The 20,943-nt window shown below is 35.2% G+C and overlaps 1 protein-coding gene across 30 annotated transcripts in view; it reads right to left on the bottom strand.

Moving 5' to 3' along the window:
- Positions 1 to 305: 305 nt before the first annotated feature.
- Positions 306 to 20,943, bottom strand: part of LOC105492120 (SRY-box transcription factor 5) — a 1,036,234-nt gene continuing 1,015,596 nt past the window's right edge. For all 30 annotated transcript variants that reach the window (XM_071070598.1, XM_071070600.1, XM_011759036.3 and 27 more), the window contains 4 exons: positions 16,210 to 16,318; positions 12,988 to 13,161; positions 6,892 to 7,108; positions 306 to 4,965 (listed from right to left, as the gene is read on the bottom strand). In XM_071070598.1, the coding sequence (XP_070926699.1) occupies positions 4,662 to 4,965; positions 6,892 to 7,108; positions 12,988 to 13,161; positions 16,210 to 16,318 (804 nt within the window). In that variant the 3' untranslated portion in view covers positions 306 to 4,661. The remainder of the gene's footprint in view (positions 4,966 to 6,891; positions 7,109 to 12,987; positions 13,162 to 16,209; positions 16,319 to 20,943) is intronic.

Here is a 20,943-nt window from a genome sequence, read left to right as displayed (position 1 = left end):
TGAAAAAGGAGAATGCAAAAAAATAAAATAAAATAAACAAAAAACAAAAACAAAAAACAGGTTGGTGGCAACCCACATCTTTTTTTAAGAGCACATAAACTCCTGTTTTATTTTTATTGTGGCATGAATGATAACATAAAACCAAAAACATGAAAATATACAACTTATATTACACTATGTGTTATGAACAAAATATAAATCTATAACTCTATGTTATATTTACATAATTATTTATTTCATTAAATTTCAAGTGAGATGGTAGGTTGCACATACTTTGTTTTAAGCTCCAGGCATTTGATTGTCTCTTTTCTATTTTTTTTTTTTTTTCCATTTTTACTTGTAAAATCCAAAATGTTAGAAGGACTAAAAGCTTTAGAGCCAGTGGAGCTATATAAATACTGTTTTAGTGAACCAGTGACAGAAACACTGGGGAGGACAGGAATCAATCAGTAGGAAACTCAACACATCATCTTCAACCTGGGAAGTTGATAGTTATAGGAAACTTTAAAATTAAATACTGTAAAAGCCTGGCTAAACCAACAGCTATGCCCTACAAGACAAAGAGATACCTGAACCACTTTAAGTGGCCTTCATAGTTTTCCTTGTGGACCCCATAAGTTTTATTTTACTATTAAGTTGATAGACAAATATCTTATAAACCTGTTTGTAAATATACAGTTGTTTATTACAATTCAATAATTTACCCATTAGAATGAATGAAAGTGTAATTATTTTTTGTTTTAAATGTGATATAAGAGGTTTCTTCTGGGAACAGTCACAGCTTCTGGATTAAGAAAATATCTGAAGTTGGACCAAAAAATGGTTAATTTTCTTTAGATGAATTAAGGTAAAATTCTACTCCAGAAATCAAATCTATAAAATAGCTTCACCAAAGAAAACTTTTTTTTTTAATATTTGTTCTTTATAAGAGGATTTGGTTTTAACAATGATGATTATGTTCTTTGGGAGGGATTTTATACATGGTTAACTCTTAACTGCAGATGCCAAATGAACTTTAAAAATGGACTTCAGTAATTTAGGTATAAATGTACTGAAGAATAGTTTTGTATTTTATCCAATTGTAGTAACTTAATCACTAAGTTATTATTAGTAACTATAAATGAGTAACTTCATTTTCTCCAGTGATGTTGTCTTAGAGTCATATGAAAACAGGACTATTTTTAGAGAAACTGACTACAACAACATTAAAAACCAGAATTCTGGCAAGATTATTTCTCAGTGTCGGGGCAAGTGTGTGTGTGTGTTTGTGTGTGTGTGTGCATGTGAGAGAGGGAGAAAGGAAAAGAGATAAAGTGTGAACAGACAGATAAGAAAGCAGAGAGGAGGGAGACTGTTTATGTTTTAGTTTGATCTTTTGATCTTACTCTCATTTTCTTTACTTTATCTTTTTTTGGTCATAATGAGGCACAGAAAAAGAATACAGGGTTTTAGGATCCTTTACCAAAATTATAAATCAACCAATGCCAAAAAGGCAATGTAGTAACACAGTAAGTTGCTATTCATAGCACCTTTTATCAAGTGATTTCAAAGCACTTTCAATATTGATACAACTATTTTTGCTTTTGTTTTCCTTTGGGGAAAACTAGGGCAAAGAAAATTTGATATCCAGTGAATTAACCGTCAGAACAAGAGAACAGAATGCAGGGCTATGAACTTGCTTTTTGTTTCAGTTCATGCACAGTTTAGTCTCGGACATAAACCTAACTAAAATCAACTTTTGAATTTCAGCAGTTAAAAGTCACCATTAACAATTTTGTTTTCCCCTTCAAATAAAACAAAATAAAACAACAACAAAAAAAGACTAAACACCAACGTGTTGTCAATTCACTGGTAAGTGTGTTAGAATTGGTTTCAGCCACGAATGCCTTCAATGGCATCTACCTGGAGCTAAAACAAAGTATTCTTGTAGCCCAAAGTCATGAAATGAAAACAAAGCATCTTTTATAACATGGTGTAAAGTAAGTATCCAGCAAACGTGAGAGGTGAACCCACATAAATCAGAAGGAATTTGTTAACAAAGACAGAGAACAAATTTTTTAAAAATCTGTTTTCACATTGTACATAAAAATGATATAAAAACAAGTGTCTATTTTTTCCTTATCCAGAGTGCTTGAAAACAAAACAAACAGAAACAAAAAAAAAAATTGGCTCTAGATGACTGTGGCAATTAAATAACTAAAATGAGTGATGAGAGCATAAGTTAATTAAGATTGAACACGACCCTCCTATTAATTCACTCCTTTGTTTTAAACATCAGAACTGATATTGTTGGGGCCAAAATTCTTAAAAAGGAGAAAACTTATGGAAGGAGAAGTAAAATTGTGGGTAAATGTGTGTGTGTGTGTGTATATATATGTATATATATACATATACATACATATATGAGTTGGAGATGGAAATTTGTTTTAAATATCTAACAGCTTATTGGCTGCACTTCCAAATCAGAGCAGAATAAAATAGAAAGGGAGAAATAAAATAAATTATACATAACTTACTAATCTGGGAACAGCTGACCATTATTATTATTATTACTATTATTATTATTATTTTATCATCATCATCATTATTACAACACTAGCAAAAAGAGGCAGTTCAAATGAAAATAAAGTCATCAAAAACAAACAGAAAAACAAACAAAATGAAATCTCTGACATGCAGGCTATGATCAGCTCCTCCAAGCAAAACCCCAGAGCAAGTCTTCTGAGAGAGAGAAAAATAAAAGGGATTCTTTTTTTTCATTATTTATATGTAAAAATCCAACTTTAGGGTGGTGTTTCGGGGGGTGAGATAGGAAAATGATGACTGGAGTGAAAACTATAGCACATCAAGCTACTAGTTGCAGTATTTACTATCTGATACTTCAGTACAAATAATGGCAATTGACTTGAAATGATTTTGCATTTATTTGTACAGGCCCTACAACTGCCTTGGCATTTGGCTGGCAAAATCTACATAAGCAGTCCCATCACATTCAGTTGTTGCTCTTCGCAAATACTCTGCTCGAACCAAAGTTGGACTTCAGTGGATTCATCTGACAGCAAGGGAAGAGCAGTGACAAGAATCCCTGGGTGCAGCCAGGCTCCATTTTGTTGGACTGCAATGACTTTTAATTAAATCCTACTTTTTATGGCATGAACTACACATGGCCCACACTTCTGAAATGCTAAAAGCCTCCACCTCGTTTCATGGAGGGGTGAAAAATACCTTGTAAAATCATCAGTTTCATTTCCTGATCGGGAAAGGATGGAATGTTGAAGAAATAAGCTAATTCTATTTGTCTGAAAAATGGCCAAATATATTCAATGAAAACAATGATTGTTTTGCTCGAAATATCAACAGGAAAAACAAAAATCACTAAGTAGCAAACGTTAATGGAACCAACTGACCAGGGAGAAAGGACATCTGGGAGCAGTTTGCTAGTAGCTTCCATGTTATACATGCACACCTCTATTACACAGGGCCACCTGATCCATCCAATAATCATCATATTAGACATTTAAAAATATAATTTCTGAGCCCTATACTTGGTTAAGTTGTCATTTGAAGTGCAAAGTCAAGGTCAAGATTATTTCTAGACCAGTCACTTGGGAGGATGTGGGATTTCATCCCCAGATGTGGGTTTAACTCACAATGGTCCAACGTTATTCCTATTAGTACCATAATCACACACATACATACACACAAAAATCCAAGATCAGAAAATATTTTTCTCTAAATTTCTTATGTCTCTCTCTCTCTCTTTTCACCTGAGAACAGCACCTACAGTTTCCATTAAAAAAAAAGTCAAATCTCACCAGCTGCTGGTATTTCAGGTTTTTCAGGGATTGTCTAAGATTTAACACTGTCCTAACTTAAGAAGGAACAGGAAAAAGTAAAGGGAAAAAATGAACTTGGTCAACACTTCAGTACAAATTTGGCACTTGCTCAAAGATGTAGTGTGGTGTGCAATAGATAAAGAAAGTCCTCTAAAGAAAATAATTGCTTATTTTGTGGTGGATAGCAAGGAAGTTAAAAACAGGCTCTTTTTCCCTCTTCCCCCTCATGCACAGACTTCCATCTTTAAAGTATAGAGATGGAGAAGGTGGAGAGAAGTAAAGAGAAATTCATTTTTCTTTTTTTTCTGTCAGGTGCATTACAAAGAAAAAAAAAATGAAAGGAAAGAAAAAGAAAAGGAAAAAACCCAGAAACCCCAAAAAACAAAACAAAACTTATTTCTTTTTAAAAATTGTAGCACAAAACAACAAAACACATTCACAAGCCACTTGTTGGCACTGTGTACCTGAGTGAGAATTTCTAGAACATTGTAGAACAAACAGCCATAAAGTTTATTTAAAAAAAAAAAAAAAGTTGACGGGTAAGACTTCAGTGCTTGGATGTAGCAGCTGAATTACTGGCATTATTTTACCCATAGCTTATTTCAATCTCTTGTTGTTGATATTGTTGTTTGCTTGTTGTATTTTTTTTTCTTTCCAAGCCTTTTGAGGCTGAGGTCTATTAGTCAGCTGATGTCCCAACTATTTAAGACTAACAGTTAAAGTAACAGTCAGTGTATGAGAAAGTTAATGTGCTTGGCCACTGGTAAGGATGAACCAGTTAGGGCTTCTTTAAGTCCTAAGGTCACAACAATCTTTTGACCCTTATCAGTTGGCTTGTCCTGCAATATGGTTTTCACTGTCACTCCCATAATCTACATCTGGATCATCCTCTTCCTCGTCGTACTCATCATAAATTTCTCCATTGATGTCCTCGGCCTGTATCTCTTCTTTGATATGTGGCTCCTCTCCTTTCACACCATAAGTGCTCTGGATAACAGGCATCCCAGGCTCTGGGCTGCTAGACACGCTTGAGTGCTCCGAGGGCAGGTGAGGGGATGGCATTCCAGCCATGGCGATGGCTCCAGGGTACACAACACCGGCAGTGGCAATGGGGATCTGTGCTTGTTGCCTGTCAAGAAAGGAATTCCCAAAAAGATATCATGGGTGAGTGAATAGTTAGATGTGGACTTTATTACATAATTAATTTGCTCAGCAATGTCCAATTCTAAGGTACTAATTTTATCTAATTGCCCAACATTTTTCAGACTGTATCCTACTTTGACTTTAATACCTTGTTGTTTTTTTTGTTTTTGTTTTTGTGTTTTTTTGAGATGGAGTTTTGCTTTTGTTGCCCACGCTGGAATGCAATGGCATGACCTTGGCTCACTGCAACCTCTGCCTCCCGGGTTCAAGCGATTCTCCTGCCTCAGCCTCCCAAGTAGCTGGAATTACAGGCATCTGCCTCCACACCTGGCTAATTTTTGTATTTTTAGTAGAGACGGGGTTTCACCATGTTGGCCAGGCTGGTCTTGAACTCCTGACCTCAGGTGATCTGCCTGCCTCAGCCTCCCAAAGTGTTGGGATTATAGGCGTGAGCCACTGCGCCCGGCCTAATACCGTACTTCTATGGAGTGCTTCATAGAGTACAAGACATTTACATGTGTTGTCCCATCTTATTCTTAATCCTGTTTTGTTACTACTGTTTTATTAAAAAACTGAGGTGCAGAAAGTTGAAGCAGAAGAACCCAGGTCATTAATTCCAAGTTCAGTTTTCCTTCACTATAACATACAGAAATAGCATTTTTCCCCAGAATTAAATGTAAAGATAATTAAATTTTAATGGGAAAATCCTAAAACATTAGAGTTCTCAAAATAAAACTTTACTGCCCAGAACACAGCAGAGCTGAACAAATTCACACTATCCACTGAGTCTCTGAAACAGTTTTGGCCTTGTAGTGGTAGGAGGCAGGACCAGCTTCATGGATGTACAAACTGTGCAGCTATGCTAAAGTCTCATACTTGATTTCAAGTTGTGCTGCCACAGACTTGAAATTCTTAATAACTTTTTAACAAGAGACCCTGTCTCCTCATTTTTGCACCTAGTCCTATAAATAACGTAGGTGGTCCTATTGGAAGGGATGAAGAGATGATGTTCATTTATGCTTTTATTCATTCATATGTTTAGTATTTGCCCAAGAACTGTTGGGCTCTGTGTTTAGCTTTGTAAGGAGTCACATGCTTGCAATATCACAGAGCCCTGGACAGAGCATGCAGCCTATTCCAAGGAACTGGAGGGGACAGAGCAGATTTGAAAAGGTTTTTATGAGTTTTTCTCTGCCCACATTTAGAACAATATTTATTATTCTAAGAAGCTCTTAGAAACTAACTTCTGTTTCAAACATGAACAACTTTATTTTGGGTTTTTTTGAGAGAATTCTCTAGAAGCAATGCATTTCTGTAGCACATCTACAACACTGTCAACAACCTTGCCACGGGAGCATTGTAAAACATCTCGGAGCTGCGTTCTCAATTCAGAATGAAACCTCCTGTTCACAACCTTGTTATGCCCTAAGTAGAATCCCTAGCTTGTGCAATCCACAAAGGTCACACATGTACCTTGATAGTTCACTAACCTCTCTATATTTAGAAATAAGTATTTTTTTTTATTTTGAAATGATTTTTATTTTGTATCATCTCAGTAAAGTTGTTAGTTTTAGAATTTATCATGGTGAAGCTTAGGAAGTAATGCAAACCAATGAAGAAAAGAACCAGTTATACTTCTGAGTTTTTAATGGAAAACTTCAAAATTATTTACTCGTGGATATCTTGTTTTTAAGCCAGTTGTTAACAGATCTCATGTTAGAGCTAGGAACTTGCAGTGGATTCATACGGACATATTTTTCAAGATCATGTGGGAGATTATTTGTCCCTGAAAATACTCTGAGCTCAGATTCTTTTTCAAAATGCCTCTTTGCAACTGAACAAATATGTTTCACATCCCATTAAGTATAACAGGAAGTTTGCTCCATGAGAAAAATGACTAAAAGGTCCATACCCAACATTGAAGTACTGCCGCATTTCCTGCCGCCTGTTGCGCATGATTGCCTTGTATTCACCAATGCGCAGCTTTTTGCCATCCACGAGGCAGGTGCGCTTTGGCCTGGGCTTGTACTTATAATCAGGGTACTTCTCCAGGTGCTGCTTGCTGAGACGGGCTTGCTCCTCATAATATGGCTGTTTCTCTAGGTTTGTCATAGCTTTCCAGCGAGATCCTATGAAGAAAGGAGGTTAGGATTCCAATTTGCACAGCTTCTAAGCATTCTAAAAGAGATATAGCTGAGAACAAGAAAATCTAAAGTACAGATGTTGACCAAAACCCAGAAATACATAAACCTGTTTTTGATTAGTGAGATCCCACAAGAACAGAGGTGGTGGTGGTTTTGTACCTAAAGATATAAACACTGGGCAATATTTTTTTTTCTTTCTGGCTTGCATTCTAGTCAAACTTTTGTATTATGTACCTTAAAGCTCATAGATAATTTAATGGATATATTTCTCATTTCTCCATTAGATCATGATATAATTCACCTGTGAACAGAAAAGTTACATGCTATGTTATCATACATTTTGAATCTGAGACTATCCAGTTACTGAGTATTTTTATGTGGGAGATTTTTTTACTATAAAAGTTCCCAACATATCTCATGTAGTCTCATCCTCCCCAAAATGTTTAAGTATTTTAAGCTTACAGGAATGGTACTAATTAAAAATTCATTTTATTAAAACTTTATAATTAAAATTACAGTATTAATGAACATGGAGGGGGTAACTGCTATGTGCCAGACACTGTGCTAAAACCTTGACATATGTTATCTTTTTCCTACCTTTCACCTCAATCTTATAAAATAGACAGCATTTCTATTTTCATAGATGAGATTCAAATAGATGAACTAACTTAGCCAGGGTTATAATTATTGAAGTGCAGATCTGTGACTCAAACTCAGATTTGACATAACTTACATTGTGCTATAATGTACGTCCTTTCCTGCATATGGCCACCTACTATATAAAATATAGCAGAGGTCACAATTACAGTAAATGTGTATTATGATTTTCTCTTAATCAATTTCAATAACATACAAAGATGTCACTTCCCATGATACAGTCTGCATTAGTAATAATAACCCAAATTGTTTTTCCCCTTTCTTTTCACTATTAATTTTGGTGTGAATTTAGTTGGGATTAAAAGAGACAAGTTTGAAGCTTAAATAAAAATAGTTTATGCTAATTCACATTTTAGATATGGTTTAAAACTTGGATTCTGTCAGTATGGCTATGTGTAATAGAAGTAGTAGTAATTTTTTTTTATTAAGAGAGATTTAAGAATCTATTTGCAGATGAAGTGTGTTTATCTGCAAACAGTCATCTCAAATCAACACAAGTGCATAAAGACTGAAAACTGGAACTAGGATATCCCTACCAAATAGTCTTATACCTGCCTTCAAATGTCATCTAAGTAAGATCTTAGAAGCTTTCAAATGAGTTCATTACTCACCCATAACTCCGTATCTTAAATGCAAATAGCTCACTGTTGAATAGTTCTTTCTTACACATGTAGAGAGTGCCTCAATATGGGCTGTTAGATTTATTAAAGTATGCAGTGAAAGAGGCAATATGTCTTCCCTTAGAAATGTTTCCATTGGAAGAGATATTGTATTACATAGGTAAAAATACAGATTTTTCCAAATCTAGAAAGCCAATATGAATTTATTCTATTTACAATATAAACTCAGGTTACAGTTCAAATAATAGTTTATTTAAATTTATTTATTTATTTTTTTTATTCCTTTCTTAAACTTCTGTTTAAATAGCATCATCCAACATTTTAAGTTGGTTGGTCAAGCCATATCATTTGTAGGTACAATCTCAAACTCCTTGTTGGCCCAGCATTATTCTCTGAAGATTCTTGAATACCATTATGTTATTCTCAGGACCTATATAAACACAGATATGGTTATGATCCTATTGAACTAGAACAACCATTTCAATGGATTTTCTTCCAAGCATTTATACCAGTTTTTTGAACTTCAGATCAGGGAGTGGAAAGTGAGCTTGCCATAAATAACTCACAAATAGGAATACACTGAAAAATGGATCAAGGATGGTTGATCTAATATAAAATTTGTTAGCTATCATTATCTCAAAATTCAAAAACGAAACCAGTATTTTCAATTAGAAGAGGAATTGACCAAGATTCTTCCCTAAGTTTAAATGATATAAATGCCAAAAGGCTTTGGCCTCTCAAAGGAAAGAAAATATTTATGCTTTGAAGTAATCTGCCTTGGAATGCCAGAGCTGTTTGTGTATTTCCTGCTATGTGCATAGTGTTGTATTAATTACTGAATATGTAGTAGTGAGTAAATAAGAAAGTTACAGTTCCTGTCTTTTTGGAGCTTATATCAGTCAGGGAATATATATTAAATATCTAATTACAAAATTTATTATTTTCCTTATAGTTGTGGAAAATGCAGGAGGGTATGATACGGAGGCAAGATCAATCCTCTGCAGGTCAGGAAGGTTTTGCTGTAGAAATTACTCCCATGGGGCTCACAGAGAGAAGAACATCCTATTGAGGAGGAATATAATAGTTGAGGTCTTTCAGTGGAAAGAGGAATTAGGCTAACTTAAAGAAAGCTGGTCTGGCTTAAGAAAAAAAAAAAGAGGAAAAAAAGATGCATGTATATAAAGAAATGGGATAATAAAAGATGTGTAAATTCTCAGATAAGTTGGCTTCCAAATCTGGCATGAACGGGAATTATAAAATAGTTTAACTCTTGATAATATAATTTCTTTAAGAGTATCACTGACTCCTAAATTGCACTTTAAAATATGGCCATATAAATCCAAGTGTTTTCAAAACTAAGAATCAAGATAGCCTAAGCACTAACTGGGTCAAATGGCTGACTACTACATTTTAAGACAGTACAGGGCAGTATTTCCATTTGGTGGTAAATCCAGTTTCATTTCAACATCCTACCCTCAAATTAGGTTAACCAACTGAAAAGTTTGGCTTTGATTTCAATGGCTTTGCAGGTACAATAACCATTGTAGGCAGCTGAGGTGTTAACTAACCCCTGAAACACACTTGATGAGAATGGTAGGAAAGCATTTTGGATATCACCAAAAAAAAAAAAAAAAAAAAAAAAATAAAACAAATCTACTTGATTTGGGCATGGCTGGCTGCTTACTCTGGACTGTTGTACAGGGAGTTTACCCTGCTGCTTTCAAAAGGTTGTTCTTTTAGAATAAAAAAGCAGGGAAGGACAATTGGGTTTTCCTCCTGATGACAAGAGAGGAAGTTTCAATCAAAAGTATTTGATGCTCAAAATAGGGGAAAAAATAAGGTCCTATGATTATTCCTTTCCTTTCTAAATCTGGCAATCCACTGAAAGTGAAGAGTTTGGGCTGAGCAACATTGTCATCTCCATGGGGTCTGTAGTGAATTTGCACATTTTACTCCAACTACTGTATATCTAATCAGAAAAAGATGTACCTCATCCCCTGATCTAGCGCCAAGCAGTAAAAGGTGATTCCTTATGTTAACAATTTCAGCAGAATGGCTTATTAAAACCAGATTTTAGGGTATTATAAAATGCTTAGAAGCCCTTTAAAATGTCAACCAGGATCCCCAGAGACTACGTAAAATGTCAACCCAGCTCAAGCGCCTGTTTTAAGCAGAATGAATTAGCGGCATGCTGTCGGAGGCTGTTATCCAAAACAATCAGCAAAGAGGAAAACATCAAGCTTTCTTTGTACTTTTGTATGAAATGGGTCATTTAGAATGATCTTGTGGATATCTGAAGATCACTTATTTATTTAAAGCTGTGACTAAATATTGAGGCCCACAACACCTCAATGTTTTATTTGTTCCCAAATATAAATGCTACATCTTTAAAGAATACATTTTCATCAGAAAGACTGAAATTAGACAGTATTCTCTTTCATGTTTTCTATTATAATATAATCATATGGTCATTCTAATACTCTTTCCCTCACATCAGAAGGGAATTCTCTTAGCCAGTCATTTCTTTTCCATAGAGGCTTTTGCTGCATTTCCTAAAATATCATTTCCTATCATCAAAACTGATATTTCTCTTACAGTCAAGATAGTTTTAATTAATAATTATCACGTTTTTGGTATTCAGACACATGAATTGAGTACTATAAAGAGAGTTTTGAAATCTTAGTATTCAACTAGTTTTTTATTCTGACAATTTTGGATTTCTAATTTGGGAATAACTGATATATTAAAACGTGAAATATGCTTACATAAAGTATTCTTTTCTAGGGTTTTTCCAAATGAAACTGGTATGTTGTTTTTTAAAGACGGGAAATTTCATATGGAAGGTAGAATATAGTCACAAAAGGGAAAAATAGATCAGAGCTGGTAGAGATGTAAAAAAATGTGTATTTCCTCTTGATCAGTTCAAGTTTTTGATTATGCATGATATATATTTTTACACACAGATTTTCATATTTTCTACGTATACTACTGAAAGCTTTGCATGTTCATGTCTTTTTAGATAACATTTAGGTGAAAAATGAGACACAATTTTAAGTGGCTAATGGTTTCTATTTCGATCCCATTACAAATGGACCTTGTGGACTAGGTGGCATCTATTACTTTTGTTGAGAATATGGGATCATAAAAACATGCAGCCAGGCGCATTACGCCTGTAATCCCGGCACTTTGGGAGGCCGAGGAGGGCGGATCACCTGAGGTCAGAAGTTTCAGACCAGCCTGGCCAAAATGGTGAAACCCTTTCTCTGCTAAAATATAAGTTAGTCAGGTATGGTTGGCCCGTGCCTGTCATCCCAGCTACTCAGGAGGCTGAGGCAGAAGAATTGCTTGAACCCAGGAGGCGGGGGTTGCAGTGAGCTGAGATCACAGCACTGTACTCCAGCCTGGGTGACAGAGCAAGATTCCCATCTCCAAAACAAAACCAAACAAAAGACCTCATGCATATGTTAGCCATTTATAGATGATCAGTAATGAACCAAAAGTGATATTATCTTTATAAACTCCGTGCAATTCCAAGTGCCTTATGAATTTTAATAAAACTTTAATAATTTTGACAAATTTTGTTACTTATTTGTTAAAGCCAACGTTTTCTGATAAAATGGTTCTATTCTATTTTTGTCACTTAACTCTTAGAAGTCACACAGTGAGTAATCAAAATTTTCTTATGTTGTCCCGTATCTGGCCATCAGGCTACTTGAAGATGAAGATGATGAAGACAAAGGCAGTGATGAAGTTAGGGACAATGACAATGATAATGATAATGATGTCAGATAAGGCACGAAAGCAATGGAATCTTCTCTTTCCTCCGCCGTCCCTCCGGGACCTGAATTGGTCTATAATAGGTATCTTTATAATCAGCACCCTTTCTCCCCAACCATTTTTTCTGTGTGCTTCAGTGTCTATGTGGGTAGAGTAAATGTGTACTTCGTTTTCTGTTAAATTGAATGTTGCGATGGCAGAAAAGTATTTAGTATTACTAAAAGTACCTTTAGTACTTAAGGTTACTAAAAGTATAAATGTAAAAATGTACACTCTACATCTTCTTGTGTTCTAAGAATCTAAAACTGATTTTCAATTATAGCACTGGAACAAACATCTTCCCCACCTCCACCCTCACCCCCACAACATGATAAATTCTGCAAACAAAACTCCTTATCCTTCTGTTACAGAGGATGATGAGAGAGGAAGGAGGCCTTAAGATTAACAATAACTTGTCTCTAGTATGCAAGGAAATGAGTACAAATGATCAGTAGCAATATCTAGTGGCTCACGTGAAAGCAACTTTTTTCTCAGCCTTAGTAAAAATATTTCTAGATTTCTGAAGAAGATAAAGCATTAAAATAATTAGTATGAAGACAAACTGCTAAATGAGGTATAGAAATATGGTATATTTCTCAATGGACATAGAATGCTTCATCACCAGAAGAAGCCTCGATGATGATGTTTATTTTCTGGATAAGCAGATAACATGACCTGCATGGCCTCCAAATCCAGGATCCTTCCACAGCTCCAGAAAACACAACAGTACCTTTATTCCATATGTCACTGAGTTCTTAATGTTTTTCTTACCCAATATCTTGCTGATGTTGGAGTTGTGCATGTCAGGAAAGGCTTGAAGGATCTTTCTCCGTTCATCTTTAGCCCACACCATGAAGGCGTTCATTGGACGCTTTATGTGCGGTTCATTGCTGCCACGCCCTCTGGATTCCCTATAAATTCTTGACTCTGAAACTCCAGCACTTCCTGAAAACAGGAAATATCACTTAGTGTTAGTGTTAAAACTTCTGGCAACTCTTTTCCTCGCATTCCTATTTTTTAGTCTATTAAGATATCTGAAACAAAAAGTACTTCTGATAATGGTACTTCCAGTTCTTAAGACAGATGCTTGTTTATGAAGTTTTTGTGATAAGCCTTGTGGTGGCAAATGTCGTATTTGTATTTTTAACCCGTTTCTAATCTGTTTTCTCTTTCTTTCAATGGACTGTTTCACCATTTACTTTCAACAGCTCAAAATAAACTCTGATATGTGATTTTTGATGCCATTCAGAAAGAGGATAGATTAAATCAATAGGCATACCAGTAGTGTGGAAATATTAAATAGGTAAAGAAGCACAAATCAATTTGGCAGAATGGATGATTATAGGGGAGGATATACCTTTGCTACTTAAAGACTGTCTGAACATATAATACCTTATGTTCTCTTTCTCTCTCCAAGGTTACAAAAATAAAAACACTGACCAATTTTTGAGGTTAAAAACAATATATATATTTCCCCGTAATATAATTGGCTTTTCTTTGAAATTCTATGCTGACAAATGCATGACATATGCTGATATAGCAATGACAGGTCTGCTCCCAAAAATATATGTAAAAATGGTATGGAAAAGAACAAATGAACAATTAACATTACTCTAGTTTCTTAAGGAGTCTACAGTCACATGTTTAAGATGAGAAAAATAAAAATTTCCTTTGAATCTTCCCCCTAATATTTAAAGTTATCCAAAGAGTCCCATGGACAGTTACATTTCAATCAGTAAGATTCACAGATGATAAAACACAATTCAAGAGTTAACAACAATGTCTTTGGAAGCTGTATTCACTCCTCCAACCTATGTGGCTCCTTAGAATGGCTTCGGCAGATTAAATAGCTTCTAAGATACTTGAGTTCAGGCAAAGAGAAAATAAGGAGAACCAGTAGAACTCTGACAGTAGGTTTTCACTGGTTATTATCACAAAATAAATAGATGTATTTTGATAGTATCTAAAAATTTAAAAATACTTTGGGGATTTGTAGAGACTGTATTCTCAACAAAAGCACTGCTTTTCTTTTCTTGCTTTGTAGTCATTCCTCATCTTTTCTTTTTTTTAAATTTGAAGACACAAGAATCAAACAAAATTGCCCAAACTTAAGGACCTCTACAGCAGCACATTCAAAGCATAGCATACCTGTTGGTGAAGTTTCTCAATATTTCTCATTAATAACATGCTCTTTGGTTTAATGAAAAGTGGAAAATATTTCACAAACAAGCACGATTGAATTTAGCCAGTGACAGCAACAAAAACTTTGATGTTTTAATGCTGATTACTGTGGGTATATTTTATCATGCTAATACAACTTAAAATTTATGAAATGTGTTATTACCAGTAATTGTCTTTTATTGACAAAATAAGTGCAAATATATGGCAACATCTTCCTAAAATGGGTTTGTAACTAGCAAATGATCATTTGCACATCTGCCTTTTCTTGTTCTTACACCTTACAGCAACATAAGCAATAAAATGAACATTATGTGTCTTCATCAAATCTAAACAAGCTCTTTAAATGTACATAGACTCGGTTTATCTCAGCTAAGTGAAGCAGAAAAGAGAAGAAAATATTTGCAACATTAGACACAGGAAAATGCAAATTGAATCCAATCGAATAAAAATCAGCTTTGATAGAATTATGTGTTTCAACGGTCAGGTTTGTTTAGTCCCTCGACTAGTATAGACCTGGTTTTAAAAGTAGAATTGGCTCAAGGCACAGAGTAGAGAGCTGTGTATATTGGAGGATTCAAGGGGGCCCCCTCTCAAAATATGCATCTCACTGGTTTGCCCTTGTGCACTCTTCTCTCTATGCAGGGAAATTCCCTGTAGTAGTACCAAAGTTGAGGTCGGTACCACCAAAGGAATGCTTAACATGCATGGATGCCACCTGACAGTAGAGACAGGCTCCCAGCCAGGATATTGTATAAGAAGAACAGCACTTCTTCTTTTTCCCTCTTTGCTATGCTCTTAAAAATCAGAGTATCGATTTAATTTGTTGTCACTGTGGATGTTTAGAATATTCAGAGATGATACAGAAAACAGAAGTCTGGAGGCTTAGGAGAGGGGAGCATAAAGTTGTGCAGCTGAATTCTAGCTAGGTTAGAGAGAGTGGGCAGGACACTTGACTATGCAGTATATAGCACTGGGGAGAAGGGTTCCAAAATGGAAGAAACTATCCTGGAAATGTCCTCTGAGCCATGTATTCTGGTCAGGGCTTGACAAATGGAAACTTAAAAATGAGCCAATAGAAACAAATTTCTGAAAAAGTTCATTTTGGGTACAAGAAATAGGGAAGCGAGGCCACGTGCAGTAGCTCACGCCTATAATACTAGCACTTTTGGAGGCTGAGGTGGGAGGATCACTCAAGCCCAGGACTTTGAGACGAGCCTGGACAACATAGTGAGTCCTTGTCTCTTAAAAAAAAAAAAATTGCTGGGCATGTTGGCATGCTCCTATATTCCCAGCTACGTGGGAGGCTGAGGTGGGAGGATCACTTGAGCCTGGGAAGCTAAGGCTGCAGTGAGCTGGGACTGCACCACTACACTCCAGCATGGGCTACAAAGCAGGACTCTGTCAAAAAAAAAAAAAAAAAAAAAAAAAAAAAGACAAAGAAGGAAAGAAATAGGGAAGCGAGGAGAGGAATGGGGAAGATGATGATCAAGAGCATTTGCTTTAGAATCTTGCCATCTCGATTTAAATTCCTGTCTCTGGCACTTAGAGTCCTGTGACGTGGGGAAAATGCTTCAAAACTCCTGAGGCTCAGACTCTTTCTCTGCAATGGGCCTGACTAGGAATTAAATGAGATGATTTATGCAAAGCACTCAGTAGAGTGCTTGGCACATGGGAACTGCTCAGTATATGTGACCTCTTAAGGTAATGATTAGGTATGAGGTGGCTGTCTAGTCTATTTTTTAGCAGTTTTAATTGGCACTACATAGACACTTTCTCACATTATTAGAATATATATGAACAATTTTCACAAACCATCAGAATCTCCACTCAGATTGAAATCCATCATTGCATGGCTAAATTTTCCTTCTTCATTCTGTTTAACTGCCAGTTGCTGAGTCAGACTCTCCAGTGTTGTTTTTTCCTTTAAAAAAATTATAATGAGAGATCAGTCTAGGAATTACAATTATTTGAAGACTTTCTTTTTCTTGGGCCATATATAATACATTAGCTCCTGGAAAGGATGCAGTATTGATTTCTTCACCTTTTTACGTTCAGCACATTAACCTGAAGTCATTAAGAGAATGATCAGCAGGATTTTTGAAGGAGCTCTGATTCTCATAGACCCCTATAAAGTCTTGGCATTTGGGTTTGGTATGCCTAAAGGATATATGCCGGGATCCTTGGAGACAACCGTCCCAAATTACAAAATGTGCATAGAAATTTCATGGAAGCAACCTGTTTTACATTTGGAATGTCTGCTTTATTTTTGGCCAGACAGTAGAAGTATAGGAGTGGCATGAAGCCCAGAGAAAGTCTTCCAATAGTCAGGTGACCAAATAATAGAAACATAATTCACAGTAGTGCCCTCTGGTTGCCATCTTCCCAAATGCCATCTGTATTCCTCATGCAAGGGTAATGAAGACGTTTAAATATTCATTGCTAATTGCTTGTCAAGTCTCTGTACATCCAATGTGAGTGCCTGCTACTTGGACCACAATTTGATTTGGATTGCTAAGCCAAAATATTGAGTTGGCGAATTATTTGAGATACAAATATACCAAAATTAGATCTACAGAGACATCAAGTTGTTTAAGCATGCAGTGCACGATTCACATTCATGGAGAACATGGCATTACAAAATAAATTATTTTCAAGAAAAATATAATGCTTAATCTAAACCATATGAGACATTAAACTACTGTCAAATTAAGAAACTGGGTGACTTTAGGAACAGAAAAAGCATATAATGAACGGCTGACAACTTTCTCTTGAACTCTCCAGCATTGCTCTCATTGATGTAGTAGCAAAAGAGTTTTAAGAAAAGCATCCATTGGATCTCATCACATTGTCTCAGGTTTCTTTATAATTATTCACCTCATTTTCTAAGGAACATAGTCATGAATCATACTAGTGAACAACATACACTGCAGAACTGCTATTGACACAATAAAATGTTCACAGAAAGTAATCAATGATTTAAGATAATTGTATTACAGGTAAAGGGCCCAACTAATGTTCCCACCAAGAACTAATAAGATATTGAAATTCTTCACACAGTACACACTTTATCTCAATGAAGTCTCTGACAATGTGACAATTGTGCATACTAGATTAAAAAGTCTCTTAAGCCAGTGGCCTTGGAACTCCTGTACTCTATTCATCAAAGTATGTACATTATTTCATAGAAAACTATTTTTAAATTGTCAATCAGTATAAAATACAGTAGAGAAACTGGGACAAAATAGTTCGTATTAACTTTAGTTCTATAGAATTAAATAGTATTAAAGTTGAAATAAGTTACGCATTTAACACTGTAGAATCTGACTCGATTTGTTTTGTGTGTGAAGTTGTTGTTTTCAGCTGCTTTATATGTTTTGGATGTCTTTTGCTGAGAGAGTCAGCTGTATATATTCAGCTGAGCTCAGGAGCATCAAGGACACCAGCTTAACAGACTTTCTTTACAGTAAATGTAGCTGTTAAAACAAAAGACAGTTACATTTGAAAACACACACACACACACACACACACACACACACACACACACACACACACACACATTCCATCAACATGGTCTGATAGTCCTCGGGTCAATGAAGACTTTACTGTACTCTCTTTGAGGAATGTACTGGGCTTGGATCACCTCTTAGCTTTTGATTTAACAGAATAGGGCAATAATACTACACATTTTCTAGAGAGTTTTCCATTCTGAAGAAAAGTCTTTCAAGACGAAAAAGCAAAATGAACTCAAAGTAGAAAAAGTATGACACGTTAAGCGACTTCCAAGGTTCTGAGTTCAGCTCTACAGATGCCATGCTGTCTTACCAAGAGACTAAAATTAACAAATATGAGCAGGAAAGTGACACTCAGTTTTTACAATAAGTAACCTATAATTAGCCACCACTAATGCGCCTAATATTAATAAAATGATTAGCTACCCAAAAGTAAAACTTACTATGCTTCTCAAGAGGATGTCAGTGGCACATAGTGGAAGTCGACACAGCAAGCTATACTTTCTCGTAATAGTGTAGTAATTTATACTATTTATATAAATTTAAGTTTTTTGTATAGTAATTTAAGCTAACAGACATGTGAACAGGCCAAAGGAAAGGTGACTGCAGGAACTGGAGAACATGAGGTATGCCTTTAATTAAAGCAGATTACAACGGCATGTAAATCAAAATGATAACGTTGCCACATTTTTTAAAAAAGTGTGGACAATACATTCAGAAGACAAAGAAACTGATGTGAGGAGGAGATAATAACAACTTAAGTAAAAAATAATTATCCTATAATTCCATATGAAAACGGATCCTATAAAGTTGATACATAGTACTTATGTATAAAAGTAGATATAAATTCATATGTGGTTAGGTGTCTAGGTAATATATTGAACCACCAAAAAAATGAATTGGATTTAAGAATAGTTCCCAAAAGTTTAAATTCAACTGAATGGCATATAGGAGGGGAAAGAATCAGCTAAATGCTATAAAGCAGAAGTACTGATACACTAGAAAAATCTCTCCTACTTTATCCTTTTAATCCCACCTGTCTCTGGCCATCCCCTCTCTGAAGGGTTCACCTATGCACTATCATGTATAAAGCTCAACCATTTGAGATTCTGTTCTGTGGGTTAAATATTTCCTTTTCTAAAAGTGTCTGTTCATAAGAGCAAATACTACTGGAAAAGGTAATATTTTGATTCTCAAAGTTCTTATAAATAAAATAATCTTTTCTAAATAGAGGCAACTGGAACAAAACAAGGACAGTAGATTTCAGGTAAGCAGAGGGTTAAGAGGGAAGATGTTGAAAATGGGAAACACCCAAGAAACTGATTTTGGGAAAACAGATATATGTTGATGGGCACAAGTGACCATTTTTTACCAATCTTATAATCTGATAAAAATCATGTTAGTGATATCAATCTTATAATATGATAAAAATCATGACTCTGATAAAAATCATGTTAGTCAAGAGTTTGTGCAGAAAAATAGCATCCCCTTCCCCGATTTAAAGATCTGTATTCTGGAACACAAATCCAGCCCAGCACTTAGAAATGCTGATATGAAAATGACAAGAGTCATTGGTCTTTTCTCCTTTACCTTCTTTTTATTAGAGAGAAAGCAAAAAAAAGAAGAAAAGTAAATACATTTAAAGGAATACTCTCCAAAATTCTAAATGCCCTGAATGATGTCAGAATAGAGGGCAAAAGTAGATTAATTACAACAAAGTAGTCAACATGTTAAAGTCCAGGGGTATGGGCCAAATAAGATGACCTGCATGCTTTCTCTCTTGAATAAAAACTAGCAATGGGATAACAACTAGATTCCTTTGGAAAGATGAGTCTTATCTACCTAATCACGTCTTTACAACTCTGCAGGTTTGCTGAGATCAAGGAGAAACATTAGGTTAAGTCTGTTTAAAAACAGACTTGAAAAAATCTTCTGATTTTATGTTGACTTGAAAAAAGATCCAAGTGAATTGTATCTCATCAACAGAAGAAAGTTGTAGACCGCATGGTTTCCTGGGTGCAAATGAATAACTCCAAAATCTGACATACAGAAAACTATTATTAATGTATTAATATTCACTTGGGGGACTTGGTAGCTGGTCTTGTGATCTGTGACTTATCCACAGACTTGCATAATGGAAAACAGCATGTGTACTCTTTGCACATAATCCCAGGCTATGGTGGGAATCAAAAAGGACAGCCAAGAAACAGCTAAAGAGATATGGACACTTTGTTGATTGGAAGTGGTCAGTATCAATTCATACTTCTAAGCCAAAAACCATTCTAAATGACGAAAGGCCACAGGGATTCATGGGAAGAGGACGTTTTTGAGGTTAGAAAATAATGAGTTTTGGCATCAGGAATATCACATTTTAACCAAACTCTCTGCCATATATATTAGCCATATTGCTTTAGACAAATTAATTATCCTCCTTGAGTTCCAGAATCCTTGAGTTCCAGAATGATAGTTAAACATGCTAGATTCTCATTACTTTGAAAAGTTTAAGATAGATATATTTTTAATATTATTTTTAAAATGTCAATGGGGAAAACTGAAAAGACAGGGAATCTAACATGTAATAATTATAGAAATAGTTAAATTTGAGTATTAAGTAGTCTGTTATGATGATAAACTCTATTCTGTATGACGAAATATGCATTAAAAAAGGGAATTTTAGTAACAACTCTAAATATTGTCAAAAGTTCTCCCTCTTTTTCCTACCATTTACCACAATATATTTGATCATTGTTTATTATTTCAATTTCATACTCAGGCATGATGAGTTACAGTTCCAGACTGTAAGTCTAGTACATATTTTAACTGAAAAAATTTCCCTACTCCATTATTTCAACTTAAAAAACATCAAAAACAACTGAGAATTCACTATTTTTGCAAAGTTTCTAATAGGCATCCTATGTTGATATTTCACGGAGCAATCAAAACAAAGGAACACACAAACTGTACTTTAGAGGTAGATATTTCCTTAGTTACCTAATCCTAAATTAAACAGTGCATGAGTAGATAAGTCTTCTATTAC

Source organism: Macaca nemestrina, chromosome 10 (assembly GCF_043159975.1).
Source record: "Macaca nemestrina isolate mMacNem1 chromosome 10, mMacNem.hap1, whole genome shotgun sequence".
NCBI lineage: Eukaryota > Metazoa > Chordata > Mammalia > Primates > Cercopithecidae > Macaca > Macaca nemestrina.
This window is presented reverse-complemented; position numbering and strand designations above follow the sequence as displayed.